At 40.6% G+C, this 23,001-nt stretch overlaps 1 protein-coding gene across 11 annotated transcripts; it reads right to left on the reverse strand.

Annotated features, from left to right (window-relative positions):
• Nucleotides 1-1,055: 1,055 nt before the first annotated feature.
• Nucleotides 1,056-22,944, reverse strand: LOC103714895 (uncharacterized). Of its 11 annotated transcripts, XM_089925345.1 has the most exons (11): nt 22,085-22,944; nt 21,434-21,888; nt 7,255-7,442; nt 6,155-6,221; nt 6,029-6,063; nt 5,693-5,781; nt 2,473-2,846; nt 2,311-2,371; nt 1,931-2,158; nt 1,744-1,855; nt 1,056-1,648 (listed from the first exon to the last, which is right to left on the reverse strand). In XM_089925345.1, the coding sequence occupies exons 1-6, from the start codon at nt 22,836-22,838 to the stop codon at nt 5,772-5,774; spliced, it is 1,509 nt and encodes a 502-aa protein (XP_089781471.1). In that variant the 5' UTR covers nt 22,839-22,944; the 3' UTR covers nt 1,056-1,648; nt 1,744-1,855; nt 1,931-2,158; nt 2,311-2,371; nt 2,473-2,846; nt 5,693-5,771. The 11 variants fall into 11 exon arrangements, with proteins under 11 accessions (XP_089781471.1, XP_089781470.1, XP_089781469.1 ...); XM_089925344.1 differs by having other exon boundaries at nt 1,056-1,855; XM_089925343.1 differs by having other exon boundaries at nt 1,056-1,855; nt 1,931-2,371.
• Nucleotides 22,945-23,001: the final 57 nt, after the last annotated feature.

Below are 23,001 nucleotides of genomic sequence, written 5' to 3' on the forward strand. Positions count from 1 at the left end.
AAGGGGGGAGGAAGGGACAAGCCCATCCCAGCGTAGCAGCCCCCACTGGGCCCCCACCCCACCAGAAGAATGTTCGATGCGAGCAGAAATGACCGTGTGTTGGGCACCCCGACTGGTTTTTACACGTACCCTCCCCACCCGTGGGTCCGGCTCGGTTACCCCTCTGGGTTTCGGCACGAATACCACGTATGAGTACGTCATACCTAGCACCACCGAGGCTACTAGCAGTGCGATACGCTCTTTCAGACCCCGTGTCCGAGCAGGGAGCATCCAATCTCCACAATTTAATCGACGCCCGTGCGTTTCGAACTCGAAATCATTTGGTTGGAATAAGACCACGCTTCCACTAGGCTACCACCTCAGTGATATAAAGAATAGCCCTTTCCCTGTAAACTTATCCCCTCAAATGATAGCCAAGGTAAAAAAAAAAACTAATGCCAATGAACATAATTTGCTGGATTATATTCTATTTAAGGAAATATTGTATGGCTGCTATATAAGAAATATCAAAGGAATTTTGAAATAAGCATTCATGACATGATAGACATCCACATGAACATGACTCATAATTTTTTTTTGCCTTACACTTTATTCTTTGTCATCATTTTTTATCTCATATTTTGTTCTTTGTCATCATTAATTAGAATTTTTTTGGGAAGTTTCACCTCTTTTCATTATTTTGCAACTATTTCGGATGACAAGGAATAATAAAATCATCACAAAAGTACAATCCTGTAAGCCAATGCTTTTACCATATTTATGTGTCTGCCAAATAGAACAGTAGAATAAATTTTATTTTTAGCTTATACATTGGAATTTTTAAATTTTTAGCTTATACAAAAGCTGAATTTTTAAATTTTGACTTCTATTCCTTCTCTTCACCATTGGAATGAGGTTTAGATGGAACCAGGTTAATAGCACGACACTGCTGCTTGCATTGGCACCAATTGCCCCATGAAATTAATGGACCTAAATGTTCATCTCTCCTAAATTTCAGAGTTCGCATCGGTAAACAAGATTGATGATAAAGACATCTAGCTGCAATTCACAAAGACTTGGTCACAAGTTGCTCATTTATTGTATGAATTGCAAGTCACGATACAGATTGTTTGCATCATATTTTCCATGACTGACAATAAAACAACGAGGACTACTCATGCAAGAGCAAGTTGATTAGTAACACTTTCAGTGTATTACTGTAACGCCAAGTTTTTATTTAAATTTTTCTTGAAGCACTCCGAAGCAGCAAACAAGGAATCTTCCTTCCCAAATGGCCTTCCTGCACGCCCACCTTCATCTCCCTGATCCTTGCCCTCACCCTCCCGCCTTCCTCATCATCCCCCATCAAGCACTTCACCCCACCTCTCCAACTCATCCGAGCTCACAAATCCTCCATTCCAATGATCCAATCTCAGTTCCAATGCCACATCATTCCCCTTGACATCTCAAATGCATACAGATGCCTCTCAGCTTTAAGTGGCCACGCAGCATTGGCACCCCAAACCACGAACTCTCCAGGCAAGAGTTCCAACCACAATGGGTCGCAAATCCCCCGCTGCCTTGTGAGCTAATACCTCATCAAGGCTGGCATTGGTTGGCGTCGGCAGGTGAATCTTTGATGGAGTGCGCATGGCAAGGCCTGCATGAACTGGTGCCCACTCCGTTTCAGTCCAAAAGCCATCTCCCTCACTTGTGGAGCATTAAAAGCAGCCCAAGCTTCCAAAGCACAAGAACATGACTGACCTTGTTGGCTGCCTGTCAAGCCATTCAATGCACTCGTGCTGCTCCAGGCCAGCCTTGTTGGACCCAGGTGCTAGCAGCGGTCCTACTGGGAAGATTGGCAGTGTAGATTTATCTGCAAAACAATGGCCATCTGTCAAGGACACAGGTGTTCACGGCTCCAACTAGGCAGAAGTGTTCACTATTATACCTTTGGTCTTCCCACACCAGCGGCCATGCTTGACGCATATGGTGTAACCTTCGTCATTCTTGTCTCTCAAGACCAGTGGAATGGAGTTGGGTAGCAGCAGCAGGAGGCGTGGGACATGGACATCCCCTGTTTTGCTCCTTGCTTGTGATGAGAACTTCAGATGGAGGATACAGAGACAGCATGAGGTTGAGCATGGCTAAATTTGAGGTGAAGATGTAAGATGGGATGCTGCGCTTATCAACACATCAATCATTGTGGTGCAGAAAAACTCAAGGACAAAAGCAACCACTGGAACAGATGATGGGGGGAGATGTGGCAGGAGACAGCACACTCGAGTAGAGGCTTGCGAGCCTCGATGAAGTGAGTAACATACACCTCACCTTTTTTGTTCTGCATGTGGAACGTTCAGCCGAGGGAGCCCCTCAAAGCAAATGCCCAAGCCTGAGGAGACGACGAACTCAATTTAGCTGGTGTGGTGGATGACCAAGCAGCGACAAGATGATGAATTATTGAAACAGTGATGGAGAAGTAACAATCTAGACCTTCTACAAGTCGTTTGACTAGCTCAATAGTGGAGATCAAATGCCCAATTCCAAGGCTTCGGCAAGAAGATGTCTCCTACTTTTTCCAGACTTCCAATAAGAGTTATTGATTTGTAGATCAGAATGCTGGCAATCATCAGAATTAGCAGGTTCAACTTGAATGGCTCAAATAAAGATGCCATAACCAAACCTCAAGGTTAACCGATCCATGTGGCTGGGTGGGATGAGGACGCAAGACAGTTCAACACAGTTTGACAAAAGAAGTGCCGGCATAGCCCTGAAAACGGACATTCTAGAAGGGAATAAGAGAGGAAGACAACGCTTTTGGAGCTGTGCTTCTGGAGTCTTCAGCTGAGATGCCCTGTAAAATGAGACTAAATATCCAGAAAGTCTCAGGGAGGCAATAGAAGATATATCATGCCGCCAGCTTCAGTGGTTTAAAGACAAACAATACAGGACAGGAAAAAACAGAATATGAAAGCATTACACCATCCTGCCAAGCATCAGGTTCTACAAATACATGTAGACCTCAAAACAGATGCCTTGAGGTTCATGCACAATTATTAGTGAAGAGCTCTGTTAGAAGCATGACTAGATAAACCAAGTTTGTCAAGGCTATAAAAGATTTATGTCCACCAATCTGTGACTTGAGAAGGTTTCGTTCTTGAACAAACACATACTTCTAAGTCAAAGTGTCAATGAATTTGGGGCAAATATTTTACCAGACACTTTACATTTGGTGTGTTTGGTGAACCCTAACATGAGACTGACAAAGGGAACAGATGATGTATTATCAACTTTTCATCAACTAGCCCCGCAAGTCAGCCATGGTGATGAAAATTTGCAAGCCACATCAGCAGTCCCCTTAGCATGTCCCTTTTTTGGGTTTTGCTAGCATTGCTCTCTCTCATAACATAGATAGAGAGAGAGAGAGAGAGAGAGTTGGTAGAGGTAAGGTGCTCCCAAGAGGATACTAAGATGATCCTCTCACCTTCAAAATCAATGATAAACCATCTAAATTGAAAATCCAAACCAGTAAGTATGATCTATACTACAAAAATGCCTAGAAACCAAAATTTTTATATTTTGGTTCTCTAATCTATGCATAAAGTTTGTACAAAATGAATAATATTAATTGCACTAGCATAGTAACACAAAAATTGACAAAACCACTTTATGGATCATGATCTACACATCTTAAAACATGGGTAAATTTAAATTTACTTGGTTTTGATGATTAGAATATAGTAAACATGGTATCAATATATCATGTTATCAAAACCTTCCAATTTGATATCTACTTGATGATTAAGTTAGTGACCATTAAAAACATGAATTTTGGTTTTTATACATTTATTATAATGTAGATGATATTCAATGTTTTAAATCTTCAGTTTAGGTAGTCTATCATTGACTTGAAGACAAGAGGACCATATCAACTATCCTCTCGATAGGATCTAAAATCAAACGAGTTCTGCATCAAAACTACAGCTTAGGAAATAAAAAGCATTGAGTACTTGCAACTTTGTCATATAGTCTGATGACACTCAAAAGTAGACAACACTCAAAAGTAGACAGAAAGGAGGTAGGCTTCTACTTAGACTTTAGAAGAAACATATTATAGTGGGCGGGAGGCTAAAGGTTCTAGGATTGATGATTGCAACTTCAGTCAGGAATTGATCCTTAAATATGGCAAATTGATAATTCAACAATAATAAAAAAATGATGGCACATTGACCAACAAGGCCACTTAGTTTCTTAGATAGGCAATGCTAAACACCATATAGTTTGATGACACTCAAAAGCAGATGGAAATGAGGCAGGTTCCGAGCCTGACTTTAGAAGAACCATATGAATTTTCTTTCTTTTTTTTTGGCGGGTGGGGGGGCCTAGATCACTGATTGTAACTTCAGTTGGGATACGAGTCTTCAAACTGGCACAATGATAGCATCCCAAAAGATTAGGCAATGCATGACCAATAACGCAAAAAGTTATAAGGGAAATCATGTATAGGGGATAGGGGATGCTAGCTGCTATGATAGGGAGGTAATCATGTATAAAATCATTGTGGGATGGAGCAGCAATCACAGCAAAAACACTGGTGGGTACATGAGGCATTGCAACAAAGGCTTGAATAATAAACAAAAAGTTTGTGCATTCAAGACAGGGTGGACAATCAATAGCAAAAAATGCAGTAAGGCCCTGTTTGGATGAAGCGCTTGATGTCCTTGGATAGTTGGTCAAAAGTGGGAGATCCCTTGCTAAAGAATCCAATGAAGGAACCATATAAGGACAGGGAAAGGTTTTCATCCCCATTATTCCTAGATTTTGGATAAGGATATCTGCTTCCAATGTGACTTCTCCAATCCAGAAAAACCACGATCGTAGGTTTGCTGGTGCTCCCCGTTGGCTCCCTCCCTTTGCCTCTCTGGAGGAAGACTCCCCATGATCAGAACTGTCAGCAGACAGTGGCTTCTGCCATCCAAGCAGGGCTAAAGAAATTTCAGCAGTAATAATGGGTGGCAGAGCATAATGTAATAAGACCAAGAAAAAGGGACACCTAGAAAGGATTCAAATTACTTATATTGGACATAATTAAGCAACTGAAAATGATAATTTGTAGGCAGAGGATTAAATGCGATGCAGAGACGATTTATGTAAGTATTTACCCTATTTCAAGAAAGGCAAAACCAGCATCAGCATGCAAACACTAGGAAAACAACAAAGGTAGAAATACCAAATAGAGGAAAGAATGACAAGCTATTTCAGTGGTGAGTATGAGCTGTCAATAACCATACCAAATGGTGGAATTACTCAGTTCTTCAAAACATGGGAGGTGATGAAATAGAGATCTATAGACCAAAAAAGGGACAGATAAACATGAATTTGTGGCCCATCCTCTGGTTGAAAGGATCATCAAGCACTTTTCATGACCCAAGAGGATAATCTTTGGATGGTGGTCCTTGGATGATCAAATTACGGATATGAACCCTTTCAATAGGAAGTCCATCTGCCTATGAAACAGAAGCAGAAAACAAGAAATGCCCCTTAAGCCAAACAAAAGGGGGTAACCAATTAGGGTGTGCATGCTGATTGGGGAGAAATTAACAATGCAATACAAAATGCTAACACTCCCAAAAGAAGTAGCATAATAAGAACTTCAGGAGAAAACAAATAAACTGGGCTTTTGGTAGCCCATGTTTAAAGAGTTAGAACTTACATGATTAAGGGTGTCCATGCTGCCCTCAGAAAAAAGAGCTCAATAAAAACCTGACTTCCATTACCCCTTTCCACTCCAACTATACGCACCTATCATTCAGGGGAAAAAAGCAGTTGATAAAATTATAAGGGAAAAAGCCAAAAAAGGAGATATTCTAATCCAAAAAAATAATAGAAGATATTGAAACCATGAATTGATTACATCAAATACAAGATTTGTGAGGAGAGAGGGGGCAGAAAAACAGAAAAATATGATTGCTTGGAAAGCACTAGAATGATGAGCAGCACATATGTATTAGGAAACTTGAATAATATATAGAAAAGTGCAGATTATTGCCTCATCATATTTCTCCATTTATCCTTCAAATCAACCTGTTCAATGAAACAATGAATTGTTACTATTGATATCCACTAATAGAGAACAAAAACCAGGTTAAGGCTGATAATACGAATGCATTGATACCTCTGTTCTGTTTTTGAAAATTTCAGGATGGCAACTCTTAATGAATTTCCAGTTCCCTACTCCATGCCTTCACATTGTATTGGAAATATACATTAGGAAGCATATCCACATTGCTCAAAGTATTCAAATTGAAAATAACTCAAAGATCATATAGAAGTTTGAGACTGGAGTTATCAACAAAAGTTAAGGTTGAAAACTTCATATAGAACTTTATGCAACAATTTTTTTGTGATTATTCTTAAGCAAAAATTCCATCCTCTCCATATTAACATCAGTTGGATACTTATTAGATCAAGGAAGGCTGAACCAATCCGAACCAAGTGGTTCAAACTGTACCGAGCCAAACCGATCAAGAATCAGAATGGCTTAGGCAATCAGGTTCAGCCCTGTTTAGTCTTTCAAAAGCCCCCAAGACCTTTGTTCGGTCTTTTAAACGCTCTCAAGACCCAATTCAGAATTTTAAAGGCTCCCGAGCTTCGTCGCACATCCCGAGCGCCTCGCCCCCAACCTTCCCACTAAAACCCTAGAAGAAGGTCCTCTCTCCCTCTCTAACTCTCCCTCTCTCCCTAAAGTGCTGCGCGATCTCAAGCCCCCTTGTCTTCATTGGTTAGCTACTGCCTCTGGTATGGCAGATGCCATGACTGGGAAAAGCGAGATCCCGAGCTCTCCCTAGAAGAAGGTCCTCTCTCCCAACCTTCCCACTAAAACCCTAGAAGAAGGTTCTCTCTCCCTCTCCGGCTCTCCCTCTCTCTCTCTCTCCCCCCCCCCCACTAAAACCCTGCGCGATCTCAAGCCCTCTTGTCTTCATTGGTTGGCTGCTGCCTCTGGTATGGCGGATGCCATGACTAGGAAAAGCGAGATCCCAAGCCCCTCATCCTTCATTGCTTGGCTAGGATGGCTATGCCGAGGCTCTGGAGGTGCTTGGAACTCGGATGGGAGGTGCTCTTTAACCCTCCTCTCCATGTTTCAGTACGTTCCGGACGAAATGGTATTGACCCATCTCGTACTGTACCGGTCGCCGACCGGTACAAGCCCCAATACCGATTCGGCAGACCTTGTATCAGATGATTATCTCAAAGCAAAAAATATCAATTTCATACCTCTCAACAGCCTTCCTCAAAGTCTCCTCTTCCAGCGAACTCCATTTCCTTTTTCTTCTACGTATGATGAATGTTTTATTATCTTCCAACGGTAAAGATAATTTTCTTCTCTTTGAGCTTGGGGACTGAAGTTTATTTGATGGATTAGCTGAATTTTCGGATGGAGATAGAATGGAATCTTCATCCCACTGCAGAAAAAGAAACGGGAAGAGAGAAACAATATCTTTGAATGAAAGTTGACTACAAAATAAACGCTGGTCACGTGATAAAATTGCATTGATGTATGCATGCTCTAGGTTCCCAAGGATTAATGATGCACCTATTTTACAAATTTCTTCTCTAACGTTACCAAATGAAAAAAGAAATCCATGTATCAAATAAGCAATATATTAAGAGGGAAAAAAGTCAATTAACATTACTCAAAAGAATGCATGTGTTTTTTCCAAACTACCATATTTTCCTTCAAGAATTTCAATTTTATTTTTTTTAATTAGGCCAAATGTACGTCACTCATGTTGAATAGATTGTTCATATTACAGTGAGGGAGCCAAAGACTTGCATGTCACATAATTGGTACATGATGTAGAAAAACAATCAACAAACAGAGTAAGAAATGACTATAATATGAAAAGCAAAAATGAATCCTCATGTTAGTTTCCATAATAAGAAGCACCATTATTCTAAATCTCCATGGGAACAGAATCATATATTCATTTGCTGTCCAAGTTACTCCAATCCTAACGAACAACAATTTCAACTACCAACTCTTTTTCCAAAAATTTGGATTGGTGAACCCTTCCTTCTTCACCAGTTTTTTCAAATTGAGGGCTTTTTGGTCAACATAAGCATATTCTAAGTACTTTCTTGCACAATCCATTTGAGTGGTCTTAGGTCCATCGCTTCACAACTGTTTGACACAAATTTAAGAACCAGTCCAATGTTACATCCCTTTTAGAATTTCATTGGACATGGTTGTATCATGCTAATCAAGTTTCCATCACTATGCTCGTACATTGGCATGATTTCTATGCTTCTTCTTATGTTTCCATTCTCCACTATGCCCTATGTCTAACTTGATATTCTACCATCCTTGTGAACTTGGACCTTCTCTATTCCCCACATTGTGAAAGACAGCCTTACCAGCCATACAGTTATTGTATAAAGTGTTAGATCTCAAAGGCATTTGTGTCACATAAGAACTTAGAGACACACCAACCCATTTTATCAATCTCTCTGTGTTGACATATACCAATTCAGTGTTCAAGCCTATGCATGTATCCCAAATTGACAAAATCTTGTAACATGAGGCCTCCACTTGATATGGATAAAGACATTTGTCGATCACATAAGATCTTAGACATATGAACCAATTTTATCAATCTCTCCAATGTTACCATATACCAATTTAGTAGCCTATCCATGGATCACAAACTGACACAATCTTGTAACATGAGGCCTCCACTTGATATGGATATCAATAATTTGTTTATTAGTGATAGCCATAAAGTGGTATGACTTGGTATCAATTCATGGTATAAGCCAGTCATGACTAAAATTCAATCATTTTTCCTGCAAGTATCAGCATTTGATATTGGTCTTTAATACATGATCTTAAAACTCCAATGCCTCCTCTAAGTACATATTTCATCCTTGAAGTCCATCAAACTTAAGTACAACTAGTACTTCTCAGGATACTCTGGCATGTGCTTTCTCCAAGTCATTAAAGAAAATGTGTAGGATCATAATCTTCTTTCTATCTTTCATCCAGCTGCCTAAGAAAGCATAGCTTCCACTAAAGAACTACGTGACAAATCAAATGTGCACATAATGGAAAAGGTTATATATGTGATTGACTTTATAAAATTAGTAAAGCTATTCACCCAGCAGAAGTGAAGTGAAAGTACACGATCATTTCTAGCGCACAATTTGAGATCCACTTCTTAGTCCATATGATAGATTATGGTAAGTAGCAATTTATGAAGTCTGCTGAACTATGATGAGGCTAAGCATATAAATCTCAAGAGTCTTATCTATATGATGCATGCGTTCCATGTATAAATCAATCAACACTTATTCTTGGTAAGAAGATTATTAATTATTAATTATAATAAGATGACCCAATTATATCAATGAAAAAGGCAAGTTCCTACATAATCATGCATTCAAAAGAATAAAACAATTTTGTGTAACATTAGACTAACAGAATCCAAGATATTTGCTATCACATCATATCTTTATGGCTAATCATTGACCAAAGCATTAGAACATCATTGTTACCTGAAGAAAATTGCAATCCACAACTTACAATTTGTGGAGTGATTGGTTATACCCCTATTTGATTTTGATGAGCTCAAAACATTTGTGTATATTTCATGTTGTACTAATGAATTCAATCTAGTGTTTCAGGCAAATATATGTGAATTTATCTTTAAGAGTATCGAGCTTTTGTTCAAAATCATTTGGCTAAGTGTTGAACACAATTAAGCCAAAGTCTGAAGCTCGAGTCGACTCCGGAAGATTGCGAGTCGACTCTAAGTGTTTCAGAGGTTCTGACACAAGCTCGAGTCGACTTCGGTACACTACGAGTCGACTCCGACTGAGAACAGACAGAAGGACAGAAAGATGAATTTCAGACCCTGTCACCGAGTCGACTCCGACGATTTCGAGCCGACTCCGATGCTTGCCGAGTCGACTCCCGACGGTTTCGAGTCGACTCCAAGGAGTAACAGACAGAAAGACAGAGAAGTGTTTTCTAGACCCTGTTACCGAGTCGACTCCAACGTTTGGCGAGTCGACTCCTAAACATGCAAGAGTCGACTCTCAGAGGAAAGCAGACTGAAAGGCAGAAAACCAAACAAAGTGACTCTGTGAACGAGTCGACTCCGAGAATACGAGAGTCGACCCCAAGTCAGCCAAGTCGACCCCAACAAAGTGCGAGTCGACTCCGAGGCAGTTCAACTCGAAAGACAGAGGATCGGTTTTCGGGCTCTGAGAGCCGAGTCGACTCCAAGATAATCCGAGTCGACTCCGAGGCAATTCAACTCGAAAGACAAAGGATCAGTTTTCGGGCTCTGAGAGCCGAGTCGACTCCAAGATGATCCGAGTCGACTCGAGAAAGAAATGCAGAAAAATAGATATCTGGAATCCTGAGAACGAGTCGTCTCCAAAATGCCAAGTCATCTCCAGATCTTGGCAAGTCGACTCCAGGTTTGGCCCGAGTCGACACCAGGACGGGACAGCACTTTAATTCAAATCCTGAACAGTGGGCGAGTCATCTCCAGTAAAGCATGAGTCGACTCCAGCAACAGCCGAGTCGACTCCAGATCGAGCGAGTCGACTCTGACCCCAACGGATACATTGTCAGGAGGTGCAGACTGTGCAGAACGGCCACAAATCAGTGTCTAACGGCTATTTTTCAAGGAGGACTGCTTAAATAGCCAGAGTGAACAGTAGTAGACATGAAGAGAGTTACTCCATCTGTGCATTAAGTGTTTTCCAACTACCAAGAGTCTATTGAGAGAAAAGACAAGCAAAAAAAGGAAGAAACGCAGTCAATACATTCCTAGAAGTCTTCCCTTCGCATTCAAGGCTCTTCCTCTGACATCAGATCTTCAGTGCACTCAAAGAGGAGACTCAGAGTTCGAGAAGCCCTTTCTTCCTCTTCCAAAATCTGTTTGAGGGCTTCTAACTTTACTCTATTCATATTGATTCATATTTGCTTGTTAAGAAGCTTTCCTTATATCTTTTCCTAAACTGTTTTCTTACTTGATTCAATCAGGGGATTGAATCAAGGGTTGTAAGGTTTGTTGGTGAGCCGAAGTTAAAACCAACGGTGTAAGGGTTCGATTGTGATCCCGAAAAAACAATCGGGTGGTTCTAGTCGGTGAGCCTGTGAAAACCGACCGAGTTCGTTGTGATCTCGCGAAAACAACAAGTTGGGTTGTGAACTTGTAAAACAACCGGCTGTAATCCAAGAGATTATAGTGAACTCCCAAGTGAAGCTTGGGGAGTGGACGTAGGAGCAAGGGTTAGCTCCGAACCACTATAAACTGGTTTGTGTTTGTATTGGTTGCTGTCCTCTCTCTCTCTTCATTCACTTCATCTAGTAACTTAACTAATTTGCTTGCAATAGATTTAGTTAATTACTAATCATAGTTTTTAATTGGTCGAGAATTAATCCAAACCCAATTCACCCCCCCTCTTGGGTTGTCTTCTTGGGCAACAAGTGGTATCAGAGCCGGAGCTCTTATATTAAAAGAGTAAAAGATCAAAATGACAACCCCTTTTGGATATTCTCTTAGTGAGGGGCAATCTTCCAATAGGCCTCCATTCTTCAATGGAACTAACTACACCTATTGGAAGGCTAGGATGACGATATTTATCCAAGCCCAAGACTATGATGTTTGGAGCATCATAGTTAATGGACCATACATTCCTTCTATTTATGTAGATAACATTACTATACCCAAGCTTGAAAAAGATTGGGATGACAATGATAGAAGGAAGGCACAACTAAATGCCAAAACAATGAATGTACTTTATTGTGCCTTAGACCATAATGAATTCAATAGAATCTCTACTTGCAATTCTGCAAAAGAGATATGGGACAGACTTGAAGTGACCCACGAGGGCACGAATCAAGTCAAGGAATCCAAAATAAACATGCTAGTTCATAAGTATGAACCATTTAAAATGAAATCTAATGAAACTATCACTTGCATGTTTACTAGATTTACTGATATTGTCAATGGCCTAAAAAGCCTTGGCAAAAGTTATACTAACAATGACCTTGTCAAAAAAGTTCTTCGATCTTTACCAAGGTCATGGGAAGCCAAGGTAACGGTGATCCAAGAAGCCAAAAACTTGAACAAGCTGGCACTCGAGGAGCTCCTTGGATCCTTGATGACACATGAGCTCACAATGAAGCAACACAGTGAAGAAGAGTCCTCCCACAAGAAAAAGGTAATTGCCCTTAAGTCTACTTCTTCTAACAAGGATCCCTCTTGCAGTAGCAGCAGTGAAGAAGAAGACAATGAGGGAGATGAAGATGAGGCTCTTCTCGTGCGAAAGTTCAGAAAATTCATCAACCGAAAGAAGTCCTTTCATCAGAGGAGAGGTTCCTCAAGTTCCTAGAACAAGGACAAAGGTAAGAAAAGGAAAAGTGAGGAAATCGGTTGCTATGAATGCAAGAAGCCGGAACATTTCAGAATCGACTGTCCCTTGCTGAAGAAGGGCAGCAAATACAAGAAGAAAGCTATTGTCTCCACTTTGACAAACTCCGATCAATCATCATCATCATCGGATGAGGAACAAGAGGAAAAAGCAAATTTTTGTTTCATGGCAAATGATAATGAGGTAATATCTGAAACACATTTAGATTTTACCTTTGATGAATTATATGATGCTTTTAATGAACTAATTGATGAATATAAAACAATAAACCTTAAAAATAAAGAATTGAAACTAACTAATCAATCTTACACTCATAAGTACGATAAATTAATTAAGGACAAGGACTCTATCATCAAAGAAAACTTAGAACTTAAAACAAGCAACCAATTGCTAACTCAAAAAGCTAATACCTTAATTAAAGATAACGAAAGACTAACTAAGGAAGTTTCAGAACTTAAAAATAGTAACCAAACTATAAAAGATAATCTTACAAAAGACTTAAACTTACTAAAAACAGAAAAACTGAAGTTAACAAAAGAATTTGAAAAATACAAACCTATTGTAGAAAAGTTTACATATAGTTCTGAAAAATTGGAGATGATTCTTAATAGTCAACGAGCTGTATTTAATAGAGCTGGTTTAGGGTATAAGCCTAAGAATAAGCAAAAGTTTCTTAAAAACTTTTTTGTAAAAGCTGGAGAAAGTAAAACTAAAAATATAACCTATTTTTGCTGTGGAAAAGTAGGATATAAAGCTAATGTGTGTGACCATAGGAAAATAGAAGCTAAAAGAAAAATTAAAAAGGTTTGGGTTCCAAAAGGAACCAACATAGCTAACCTTGAAGGACCCAAGAAAACTTGGGTACCTAAAACTGTATGATTTCCTTGTGTAGGAGTGTCTTGCAGCCAAGGTCGACAAAAACTGTTGTTACTTGGATAGTGGCTACTCAAGACACATGACGGGTGACAAGGAGCAATTTTTCACCCTATAGCCTAAAAAGGGAGGTGCTGTGACTTTTGGAGACGATAACCAAGGTCACATCATTGGCATAGGTAAAGTACAAATCACCTCTTCAACCTTCGTTGATAATGTACGATTTGTAGATGGTCTTAAGCATAACTTACTTAGCGTTAGTCAATTATGTGATAGAGGTTTTGATGTTCTGTTTAAGCCATCTCTATGCATCATAACCAACTCAATTGACAATAGCTTAGTATTCAAAGGAATAAGACGTGGCAATGTTTATGTAGTAGATCTTGAAGATCTCGCCAATAATAGCCGTTGCCTAGTAGCTAGTGATTCTAAAGTCAATGATGCAAGTTGGTTATGGCACCGTAAATTAGGTCATGCAAGTATGGATACAATATCAAAATTAGTTAAAAGAGATTCTGTGATTGGTTTGCCAAAGCTAAAATTTGAGAAAAATAAAATTTGCGAAGCATGTCAACATGGCAAACAATCTAGAAGTTTCTTTAAATCCATAAATTGTGTCTCTACTGCTAGACCCCTTGAACTACTTCACATGAATCTTTTTGGACCAACTAGAACCACAAGCCTTGGTGGAAACAAGTATGGTCTTGTCATTGTAGATGATTTTTCTAGATACACATGGGTCATATTTTTAGCTCATAAAGATGAAGCATTTTCAGTATTTAAGAAATTTCATAAGAAAGTAACTAACTCAAGAAATGCTTCAGTTATAGCTATTAGGAGTGATCATGGAACGGAATTTGAAAATCATCTATTTGATGAATTCTGTAGTAAAAAGAGAATAACTCATAATTTCTCTGCACCTAGGACACCACAACAAAATGGAGTTGTGGAAAGAAAGAATAGAACCCTAGAGGAAATGGCTAGAACCATGTTGTGTGAAAGTAACCTCCCTAAGTATTTTTGGGAAGAAGCCATTAACACATCATGTCATATATTAAATAGAGTTTTATTGAGACCAATTATAAAGAAAACACCTTATGAACTTTGGAAAGATAGAAAGCCCAAAGTAAACTATTTTCATGTTTTTGGGTGTAGGTGTTTCATTCATAATAATGGCAAAGATAACTTAGGCAAATTTGATTCCAAATCTGATGAAGGTATCTTTTTGGGATATTCTACATCAAGTAAAGCTTATAGAGTCTTCAACAAAAGAACCCTTGTTATTGAAGAGTCTATACATGTTGTTTTTGATGATACTAATGATGTCTCTTCTAGCAAGAGAGTAGCTCTTGATGATGATGCAGGGATACTTGAGGAAAAGATGAATGACATGATATTACAAGAAAATGAACCGAAGCAGATTGGAGATACATCAACAAACCAAGAGGTAATTATTGATCATGGGTTTACTAAGGCTTGGAGGTATGCTCATGGTCATCCTAAAGAATTAATCTTAGATGATCCATCTCAACCTGTTGAACTAGAGCCTCTCTTAGGAACTTAAATAATCATCTTGCATTTGTTTCACATTTAGAACCTAAAAACATAGAAGAAGCTGAAAGTGATGTAAATTGGATAAATGTTATGTAAAAGGAACTTAACCAATTTACAAGAAATAAAGTATGGAACTTAGTTGAAAGACCCACTGAATACTCAATAATAGGAACTAAATGGATATACAAAAATAAACTTGATGAAAATTGAATTGTGATTAGAACAAGGCTAGACTAGTAGCAAAGGGCTATAATCAAGAAGAAGGTATAGATTTTGATGAGACTTTTGCTCCTGTAGCTAGACTTGAGATAATTAGATTGTTACTAGCATTTGCATGCAATAAAGATTTCAAATTATTCCAAATGGATGTAAAAAGTGCCTTCTTGAATGGGTATATTAATGAGGAAGTTTATGTAGAACAACCTCCTGATTTTGAGAATCATCAATACCCCAATCATGTTTATAAATTAAACACAGCACTTTATGGTCTAAAACAAGCCCCTAGAGCATGGTATGAAAGACTTAGCAAATTTCTATTAGACCATGAATTTTCTAGAGGAAATGTTGATACAACTCTATTTTTGAAAAAGAAAAACAAAAATATGTTGGTAGTGCAGATTTATGTAGATAATATTATTTTCGGTGCTACTAACAATCATCTTTGCGAAGAGTTTGCTGAGTTAATGTAGAGTGAATTTGAGATGAGCATGATGGGAGAATTGAACTACTTCCTCGGACTTCAAATCAAACAATCCAAGGAAGGAATTTTCATCAATCAAGCTAAATACATCAAGGAAATGCTAAAGAAGTTTGATATGGATGGAAATAAGTCAATTGGCACCCCCATGAGCTCATCATGCAAACTAGACAAAGATGAATCAGTTAAATCAGTAGATCAAAAGCTGTATAGAGGTATGATAGGATCTTTACTATATCTTACAGCAAGTAGACCTGATATTATGTTTAGTGTATGCATGTGTGCTAGATATCAATCTAATCCTAAGGAATCACACCTAATTGCAGTTAAGAGAATTTTTAAATATCTCATAGAAACAAAAAACATAGGTCTATGGTACTCTAAAGAATCGAGCATAAATTTAATAGGATACACTGATTCAGACTTCGCTGGTTGTAAACTTGATAGAAAAAGCACCAGCGGATCTTGTCAATTTTTAGGAGAAAACCTAATTTCATGGTTTAGCAAGAAACAAAACTCGGTTGCACTATCTACGACTGAAGCCGAATATGTTGCTGTCGGAAGTTGTTGTGCTCAAATTTTATGGATCAAACAACAACTTAAAGATTATGGCATTAAACAAAATAAGATTCCCATAAATTGTGATAATACAAGTGTCATAAATCTAACTAAAAATCCAATTCAACACTAAAGAACTAAACATATTGAGATAAGACATCACTTCATAAGAGATCATGTGTTAAATGGTGATGTAATGCTTAAATTTGTTTGCACTGATGATCAACTTGCTGACATCTTCACAAAACCCTTGAGTGAAGATCGATTTTGTATTCTTAGAAAAGGGTTAGGAGTGATTGATCCATTCTTGTGATACTCCCCTATAATTCATTGATTTTGATGATTAGCTTATATTGGATATAGGATTTCTTGTCTATGGTCATCAAATCATTCCTTAAGTTATAAAGATTCCCATATCTCTCTCCTTTGGCACGGAATTAACTGAGTTCTTTGGTTATGTGCCAGAGTTCGAGTCGACTCGAATATATTTTAGAGTCGGCTCATGGGCGAGTCGACTCGCGCATATTTAGGAGTCAACTCGAGGTCGAGTCGACTCGCGACTTACCAGAGTCGACTCGAGGTCGGAAATCCGACTTTTAACCCTAAGCGGAATCTTTTTTCTCTTCACTTCTATTTTCAGCCGCCACTGTTCAAAAGCCCTAGAGTCGTCTCCTACCTCGTCCCCGACCTAGTTTTGGCCTATTCTCTCGAGTTTTCTTCCATTTTTCTTGTCCATCCCTCGGGTTTTAGGTCAAAATGCCTAGGAAAGCCGTTGTCCCAAGCCAGAAGAGACCTCTCTCCGCGAGCGGCGCCGAGAGACGGTCCAAGGCGAGAAACAAACCCGTGAGGCCACCACCTCCGGTTCCTTCTCCGCCGAGGACGGTTCCCTCGCAACCGTGCGCCGGGAGGGTTGTCTCTACCGAGAGACAAGTCAACTTTGACTTCCTCTTCCAGGAAGGGTTCAACCTAGGGCATCACCTTAGAGCCCAAAGTTTAGAATATTTTTGCTCTCTTGACCTCCCTACCTACCCAGGGTTAGTTAGAAAATTTTATGGGACCGTCACAAGGGGTGGCGGTGGTGTCTAAGGGGTAGTAGCCAATGTCCCCATTTTCATTTCCGAAGATCTCATTGCTAGGATCCTCCACCTGTCACGCAATGGGATCGCTCCCACACATCCCGCAGATAGGACAGAGGCCCTTACGGCCATTTTAGGGAGACCACCCCAATCCCCCATCGAGGAGGTGTCTGCAAATCAGCTTTCGGCTGAAATGCGACTCCTCCTGAACATCATATCTAGGACTCTTTTTCCTAAGACCGGTCGGTTTGACTTTGTCTCCGAAAAGGACCTAGCATTGATGTTCTACATCCTACATGACATTCTCATAAACTTCCCAAAGCTAATCTATAGGTATCTCTGTGAACCCTTAGATAAGCCTAGGCTAAGCCTTCCCTATGGTATGCTCTTTACTCTTATCTTTAGGGAGTTAGAGGTACCTGTCCCTGAAAAAGAACCCACACGCTCCCTTAGGTTCACTGATCACATGGGTGAGGGGACTCTCCACAGAATGTTCCATAAAGTCGAAAATGTTTGGGTTAGAAAAACATCTTCATCCACACCATCCGACCCTACCACTCATCCCTCACCTAGTCCTGATCATGACCAGGACCACTACGCAGCTCCTCCCACTTTTCCTTCCACTTCTGGTCCTTCATTCCCATTTACTTCTGCTGGACCATCTACAGCTCTACCATCTCAGCAACCTTTAGAAGTCCGGATCAGCACTGAGCAGCTCCGGAAGATGAGACAGGAGATTGTGAGGGAGCTGAGAGATGATTTATTGAGAGAGCTCCGAGGTCCACTGAGTGCTCCCTCCTCTGATGTCGTTCCCTCTTTAGCAGCCGTGTCCAAGATGGTAGCAGACGTAAAGGATGACACGAGGAAGATGCGAGATAGCATCAGAAACGAGCTAGGTAGCCAGAGTCAGAGTGCAGAAAGGCTAGCAAATGCCTTGATCTCCAAACTTGACACCCTCCAAGAAAGTGTGACCCAGCTCACTTCGATACAGTCTAGGGCCACCTCGGAGATCATCGAACAACTAGGGAACGTCTCTGAGGGGATAAGCTTGGTCATCAAACATACTAGACTGAGTACGGGAGCCACATCCTCCACTACAAAGAAACCCTAGTGTATTTTTTTTATGATGTACAGTCCCTTGAGGACTTTTTCTGTTATGTAATCACACTTGTACTCAAATTTGACTTTAATACAATGAGTAGAAATTTTCTTTCAAAACTGTGCAATTTGAGTTCTTATACTTTTCTGTGTTTTGTGCCTTTTTGCTATGATGACAAAAAGGGGGAGAAAATATGATGAATTGAAATGTAAAGGGAATCACTAAAAAGAAAATCCTTAAAGCAAAAAGTAATTTGTTCTTAGTGGATTCGATACCTCGAGGCTCATTATCTCTCTGTTGGGGCTCCTCAAGGAGTAATCTCCAGAATCTATTAAGAGATATTCGGAGATTAGTTGAATCATACTCAAAAATAAATTGACAGATTTTTTCTCTGAAAGTAAGAATTTAAGCTCAAAAGCTTCAAGAAAACAAATTTATTAAACACATATAAGCCAAACAATTGATTACATGATATGAAGGCTTATATAATTGCAAATGAAAGGAAAAGCTCTAATTTCAGGATTTACTGATTCATACCCTTCAATTTTGGATAAATTAAATGACTAGACATTTGAATTCATTTCAAAACTTTACTATAAATCACCTTTTGGTTGAGCAACTCATTTTATAAATACTCAATATTTTTTCATCATCAAAAAGGGGGAGATTGTGGAGTGATTGGTTATACCCCTATTTGATTTTGATGAACTCAAAGCATTTGAGTATATTTCATGTTGTACTAATGAATTCAATCTAGTGTTTCAGGCAAATATATGTGAATTTATCTTTAAGAGCATCGAGCTTTTATTCAAAGTCATTTGGCTAAGTGTTGAACACAATTAAGCCAAAATCTAAAGCTCGAGTCGACTCCAGAAGATTGCGAGTCGACTCTAAGTGTTTCAGAGGTTCTGGCACAAGCTCGAGTCGGCTCCGGTATACTATGAGTTGACTCCGACTAAGAACAGACAGAAGGACAGAAAGATGAATTTCAGACCCTGTCACCGAGTCGACTCCAACGATTTCGAGCCGACTCCGATGCTTGCCGAGTCGACTCCCGACGGTTCCGAGTCGACTCCAAGGAGTAACAGACAGAAAGACAGAGAAGTGTTTTCTAGATCCTGTTACCGAGTCGACTCCAACGTTTGGCGAGTCGACTTCTAAACATGCAAGAGTCGACTCTCAGAGGAAAGCAGACTGAAAGGCAGAAAACCAAACAAAGTGACTCTGTGAACGAGTCGACTCTGAGAATACGAGAGTCGACCCCAAGTTAGCCGAGTCGACTCTGAGGCAGTTCAACTCGAAAGACAGAGGATCAGTTTTCAGGCTCTGAGAGCCGAGTCGACTCCAAGATAATCCGAGTCGACTCCGAGGCAATTCAACTCGAAAGACAGAGGATCAGTTTTCGGACTCTGAGAGCCGAGTCGACTCCAAGATGATCCGAGTCGACTCGAGAAAAAAATGCAGAAAAATAGATCTCTAAAATCCTGAGAACGAGTCGTCTCCAAAATGCCAAGTCATCTCCAGATCTTGGCGAGTCGACTCCAGATTTGGCCCGAGTCGACTCCAGGACGGGACAGCACTTTAATTCAAATCCTGAACAGTGGACGAGTCGTCTCCAGTAAAGCATGAGTCGACTCCAGATCGAGCGAGTCGACTCCGACCCCAACGGATACATTGTTAGAAGGTGCAGACTGTGCAGAACGGCCACAAATCAGTGTCTAACGGCTATTTTTCAAGGGGGACTGCTTAAATAGCCAGAGTGAACAGTAGTAGACATAAAGAGAGTTACTCCATCTGTGCATTAAGTGTTTTCCAACTACCAAGAGTCTATTGAGAGAAAAGACAAGCAAAAGAAGGAAAAAACGCAGTCAATACATTCCTAGAAGTCTTCCCTTCGCATTCAAGGCTCTTCCTCTGATATCAGATCTTCAGTGCACTCAAAAAGGAGACTCAGAGTTCGAGAAGCCCTTTCTTCCTCTTCCAAAATCTGTTTGAGGGCTTCTAACTTTACTCTATTCATATTGATTCATATTTGCTTGTTAAGAAGCTTTCCTTATAACTTTTCCCAAACTGTTTTCTTACTTGATTCAATCAGGGGATTGAATCAAGGGTTGTAAGGTTTGTTGGTGAGCCGAAGTTAAAACCAACGGTGTAAGGGTTTGATTGTGATCCCGGAAAAACAATCGGGTGGTTCTAGTCGGTGAGCCTGTGAAAACCGACCGAGTTCGTTGTAATTTCGCGAAAATAACAAGTTGGGTTGTGAACTTGTAAAATAACCGGCTGTAATCCAAGGGATTATAGTGACTCCCAAGTGAAGCTTGGGGAGTGGACGTAGGAGCAAGGGTTAGCTCCGAACCACTATAAACTGATTTGTGTTTGTATTGGCTGCTGTCCTCTCTCTCTTTCTCTCTTCATTCACTTCATCTAGTAACTTAACTAATTTGCTTGCAATAGATTTAGTTAATTACTAATCATAGTTTTTAATTGGTCGAGAATTAATCCAAACCCAATTCACCCCCCTCTTGGGTTGTCCTCTTGGGCAACACAATTGAGAATGCATTCAGACCACCAGCCAGTTCATCCCGTTTGACCTTGATTTCTGACTGCTGACTCCCTCTCCCCCTTTCCTTCCTCTAACACCCAACCTGCTCCCATTCCGCACATTTCATCCTTTCTCAACCAGGACTCACACCCATGCAATGGATATCCACATTTCCCAAGTCCTTGCCTGGGCTGCAGGACCTAAACAATCTGCTCAAAGCCATCAAGTTCGAAGCTTTTTTTTGGGAAAAACTTCAACTTAACTGGGAGAAAACCTATGCACTCCCAAATACTAGACAGACCGAAAAATCCAATCAGGCTTACAAACATTGATATCAGGAGATCGGTTTTTCATTAATAGAGTTCTATGTCATCTAAAACTTATAAAACCAGCTTACAGGAGATCTAACAATATAGGATACTTTAACATATATCAGACATGTCAATTAATGTGATCTACTGCAAACAGAAAACTAGAATCAAGAAGTAAAGCTAGCTGAAGATGATTCCATAACAACTGGGGCCACCCACACAAAAATAGGGTCATTTATGCAGTATAAAATTCATTCAGAAACATAATGGTCAGCATAAAAGGTTCGAAATCATTACTTCAAATTTACGGGCAGTTGGGTTCCAATCCATTAAACTTGGCTTCTGTGCTCCAGCGTGATCCATGTTATCCCTAGTATATGAACAGGTGCCAGGATTGCCATCTTTGGTACCCCTGTCAATAGAAGACAAGAATGTCCTTTCTCTGTTCTCTTCCCCATGCTTCAAATAAGATGGATCTTGATCCGTAAGATTTGGCTGAGACATTGCATCATGATCATTTTCAGGCCCCTTACCAGCACCGTCATTGACAGAAAACACAGGATTTAAGTACATTTGATTTTGGTTTTCTTTCATATTATCTATTTTAGCAGGTAAAACACTTGATCTAAACACATTCTTCACTTTCATAACTTCAGTGGCGGCGGCAGGCAAGCATTCAAATTTGTCAGTAGAGCATCCGCCTTGTTCAGGTGCATCCTTACTCCTACCCAGCACACTCCCCTCAAGCTTCTCTATCAAATAAAATTACCAGTATTTATTTAAAAAGAATCCTCACAATTCAGTAAAATTCATGGAGCAGAATTCATGGAGCATGGCGACTATGAAAATAGTTAACACGATATGTCTCAAAAGTTCTAAGCAAATTGGCAACGAACTAATTTTGGGAGCTACTCAACGAATTACTTCGAGGCAAAACAGTAAACTAACCTAATTCCAGCAATCCAGATGATTTTGCTCTATCACCATCAGGTAGACCGTCGCATCTCCCATCTTCGACCCGACCGGCTAATAAATTTCGCAACATCACATCCAATTCCCCCACAGAGCCATCACTCCCAGTTCCTGAGCTCCTCCTCCACTCCTCGCTGATTGCTTCCGCTACGCGCTCTTGATAAGGAGGCCCCATATTCTTCTCAGCCTCCTCCAAGTAAACCCTAACCGCGTCCAAAGCCGCCATCTTCGTATCCCTCCCCATGAGATCGACCCTCACGATGGGGTTGACGACGGCCTCCTCCATCTCCTTCCTCGCCTCCCTCAGCGTCGCCGAGACCAGGCCGGCGGCCTCCGACCGCTCGAGGTCGGCCACCCGGCAGCTCCAGATCCGGTTGACGGCATCGAAAAAGTTCCCGCCGCGGTCGTCCTCGGAGCGCCTCCGGAGTAACCGGGTGGTGCACTCGACGGCGACGGCCGCGTAGGCGGCGGCCAGGGAGTCGGAGGGGGCGTCGGCGCCGGCGGATCGGTCGAGCTCTTCGATGAGCTCGAGGGAGAGGAGAGTGCGGTCGGAGAGGGAGCGGAGGGAGAGGTCGGAGGAGAGGCGGCGGAGAAGAAGGGTTTTTTTTAGTCGAGGAGGGAGGGGGGAGGGGAGGGGGAGGGCGAAGAGAAGCTCGTTCGCCAGCCAGTCTTCGACGGGCCGGCGGAGGACAAACTCGAGGATCCACGAGGCTATGCGCGGGCCGAGCATCGAAGAAGGCGACAGGTGGGCTGCGGGTATGAAGGAGAGGCGAGGGAGAAGAGAGAAGAGAGAAGAGGTTCGTGATTTAAACGGAGAGAAGGTCCGCCGTCCCTTTGAAGCCAGAAGTCCACAGTTAAATTCATAAGAGATAACATAAGAAGGGACTGATGGT

This window comes from Phoenix dactylifera, chromosome 9 (assembly GCF_051530095.1).
Source record: "Phoenix dactylifera cultivar Ajwa chromosome 9, Ajwa_hap1_PhDact_Kaust_v1.1, whole genome shotgun sequence".
Taxonomy (NCBI): Eukaryota; Viridiplantae; Streptophyta; class Magnoliopsida; order Arecales; family Arecaceae; genus Phoenix; species Phoenix dactylifera.

What these genes read in the sequence shown, in the direction of transcription:
- LOC103714895 (XM_089925345.1), bottom strand. Translation starts at nt 22,838, where the DNA reads ATGCTCGGCCCGCGCATAGCCTCGTGGATCCTCGAGTTTGTCCTCCGC. An exon ending in ATCTGGATTGCTGGAATTAG is followed by an intron (nt 21,889 to 22,084) that starts GTTAGTTTACTG and finishes TTTATTTGATAG; the next exon opens with AGAAGCTTGAGGGGAGTGTG. An exon ending in CAACTGCCCGTAAATTTGAA is followed by an intron (nt 7,443 to 21,433) that starts GTAATGATTTCG and finishes CTTTTTCTGCAG; the next exon opens with TGGGATGAAGATTCCATTCT.